The sequence below is a fragment of the Poecilia reticulata genome, unplaced genomic scaffold (genome assembly GCF_000633615.1).
Source record: "Poecilia reticulata strain Guanapo unplaced genomic scaffold, Guppy_female_1.0+MT scaffold_271, whole genome shotgun sequence".
NCBI lineage: Eukaryota > Metazoa > Chordata > Actinopteri > Cyprinodontiformes > Poeciliidae > Poecilia > Poecilia reticulata.
In genome coordinates this window covers 13694-16880 of record NW_007615052.1, presented here as the reverse complement: position 1 = coordinate 16880, position 3187 = coordinate 13694, and the positions used below count along the sequence as shown (strand labels likewise).

The 3187-nt window shown below is 41.4% G+C and overlaps 1 protein-coding gene across 1 annotated transcript in view; it reads right to left on the bottom strand.

Moving 5' to 3' along the window:
* Positions 1–1354: 1354 nt before the first annotated feature.
* LOC103460657 (chymotrypsin-like protease CTRL-1) overlaps positions 1355–3187 on the bottom strand; it is a gene marked incomplete at its 5' end in the record, with an annotated part of 10330 nt that continues 8497 nt past the window's right edge. Inside the window, 3 exons of the mRNA XM_017303427.1 lie at positions 1355–1435; positions 1857–1971; positions 2032–2135. Coding sequence (XP_017158916.1) covers positions 1355–1435; positions 1857–1971; positions 2032–2135 — 300 coding nt within the window. The remainder of the gene's footprint in view (positions 1436–1856; positions 1972–2031; positions 2136–3187) is intronic.

Genomic DNA, 3187 nt, shown 5'->3' with positions numbered 1-3187 from the left:
TAATTTTTCTTAAAATAAGATAATATATCTTACTCGTATAAGTAAAATTGGCTTGTTTTAAGTAAAAATACACTAATTTTAAGATATTGTAGGTTTATCTTGGTTAGATATTTTTTCTTGTTTTAGAAAATCTTGACAAGATAAATTTTCTTGTTCTGTTGGCAGATAATTTTTCTTATTTTAAGAAAATTGTACCTTATTTTTGTACTTTTTTTTCTTGTTTTTGAAAGGGGACTTTTTGCAGTGTAAGCTCGGTGGTCGGGGCGCTGAGGAGGTTCACCAGCGGTACACCATGTTTTTGTATTAAAAGATGTTAAATTGACAGGAAATGTAAAAATATTAGTTGGTAATTATGTTACAGGAATACATTATCAGTGAAAAACAATTTAAACCCACAACTATAGAGACTTGAAAACAATAAATAATAATAAAAAATAAAATTAAAATGTGTTTGCATGACTGATGGACCACAGGGAAAACTGGAATCTGTGCCAAATTACTGTGAAACTAAGTATGATTTGGACATTTTGTGTCAAGTGACCTGGACTTATTCAGTAAAGGTTGGTTCTTCTTGATGGTCTTTTAGACTGAGCAGGAATAAATGCCAAAGTTCTGCAGCAGTTAGGAGATGAGCTTCACTCTGAGTTTATGGAGGGCAGAGAGCCATGAAGGCAGTTGGAGAATCACAAATCAAAACTGCAGCAGATCTAAAACGGAGACTGTCAGGCGCACATGTGATGCTCTAAAACCTCTGACATCTGCAGCAGATGCTGCAAAGCTGTGGGCAGGAGCTGCGTCTGGCGAAGAGAGATGCTCGGCTTTGGCTATGAGTTTAAATATTTTTATTATATTATTATATTATGCACAGCACAGTTGGTAGAGCTGTTGCCTTGCAGCAAGAAGGTTCCGGGTTCGATTCCCAGCCCGGGGTCTTTCTGCATGCAGTCTGCATGTCCTGTGCATTCTGGGTTCTCTCCGGGTCTCCGGCTTCCTCCCACAGTCTGAAAACATGACTGTGAGGTTGACTGGTTTCTCTAAATTCTCCCTAGGTGTGAGTGAGCGTGTGCATGGTTGTGTGTCCTGTCTGTCTGTTGCGACAGACCGGTGACCTGTCCAGGGTGACCCCGCCTCTCGCCCGAAACGTTCACTGGAGAGGCACCAGCAACCCACTAGGGACAAGGGTGAAAAGAAAGTGGATGGATGGATAGTGTAGCTATTGTTGCAGGTAGAATAACATATTCTTTTATTTGTGGCTTTTTTTAACTGACTTGACATTCAGTTTGTGTGTTCTGTTTTCTTCCATCCTTATTAACAAAGTTTTGTATATATATTGGGGTTGAGTTCTGGAGACTGGCTAGGCCACCAGGACCTTGAAATGCTTCTTATGAAGCCACTCCTTTGTTGCCCTGACGATGTGTTTTGGATGTTTGTCATGCTGAAAGACCCAGTCATGTTTCATCTTCAATACCATTTGCTAATGGAAGGAGGCTTGCACTCAAAATCTCACGATACATGGCCCTATTTGTCCCTTCATGTACACGGATTAGTCGTCCTGGTCCCTTTGCAGAGAAACAGCCCCAAAGCATGACGTTACCACCCCCATGCTTCACAGTTGGTATGGTGTTCTTTGGATGCAACTCAGCATTCACTCTCCTCCAAACACAACAACGGTTTGTGTTTATACCAAACAGTATGACTTTGGTTTCATCTGACCATATGACATTCTCCCAGTACTCTTTTGGAACATCCAGATGCTCTCTACTAAACTTCAGACGGCCTGGATCTGTACTGGCTAAAGCAGGGGATCGTCTGGCACTGCAGGATCTGAGTCCCTGGAGGCGTAAAGTGTTACTGACTGTAGCCTTTGTTACATTAGTGCCAGCCTTCTGCAGGCCATTCAGCTCCTCCTGTGTGATTCTGGGACTTTTGCCCACACCATTTTGACCCCACAGGGTGAGATCTTCTGGAGCCCTGGATAGAGGAAGATTATCAGTGGTTTTGAATGTCTTTGATTTGCTAATTATTGCTTACATCGTTGATTTCTTCACACCAAACTGCTTGCTCATTGCAGATTCAGTCTTGTACAGGCCTACAATTTTGTTTCTGGTGTCCTTGCACAGCTCTTGGGTCTTCACCTTGGTGAAGTTTGAAGGGTGGCTGTTTGAGGTTGTGGATAGGTGTTTTTTATACTTATAACAAGTTCAAACAGGTGCCATTACTACAGGTAATGGGTGGAGGAAGGAGGAGCTTCTTAAAGAAGAAGTTACAGGTCTGTGAGAGCCAGAAATTTAGTTGAAGAACTTACATAATTGGTGGCTGACAAATTTTTTCCCCAAAAAAACATATTTGGTCATTTGTTATTTTGTTCCCTTTTTTGTAGTTGGACAATGAGTCTGAAAAATGACGTTTTTCTTTTTATTCCGTCCGTATCCCCTTGTCCTTAGTGGGGTCAGCAGGGGTGCTGGTGCCTCTCCAGCGAACGTTTCGGGCAGGTCACCCTGGACAGGTCGCCAGTCTGTCGCAGTTGTATTTTGTCTTTGTATGAAATTTCACACCACTGTGTCCCATCACTTTTCTGCTGCTCACCTGAATTCCTACATTTATTGCAAGACAATTAATATAATTCTATTTTATTCCCACAACTTGATAGAGATCTTTCAGATCACGATCCCAAATATCAAGGAGCTTGTCGAAAACTTGACAGCGTGTACATGCAGAGAATCAGCATCTTTAAATAGACCAGGAAACAACAAAAAGTGAAAGAAATCCTGTGCATGTAATGTCTCAGATTGAAGCTGTCCCTCTATAGCATCAAAGGATAATATTCATCTCTCTAGGATAAAAGGACAGAAAACAAGTGGCTGATAACAAATACAATAAAAAACCTGACAAGAGTCAGGTTTACTATTATCTCTATGATAGGTTACAGAAAAGAGACTCCTGTCAGCAAACATTTTTGTTGGTGTGATTAGCAAAGAACCGATACATCTTGGCATCCTTTTTATAGGTTTTTGTCTTATCACAAAATCAATAAAATCAGATACTCACGCTGAGGTTCAGTCGCTGTTGGCACGGTCGTTGTTGTTGTCAGAGTCGTTGTTGGCACGGTCGTTGTTGTTGTCAGAGTCGTTGTTGGCACGGTCGTTGTTGTTGTCAGAGTCGTTGTTGGCACGGTCGTTGTTGTCAG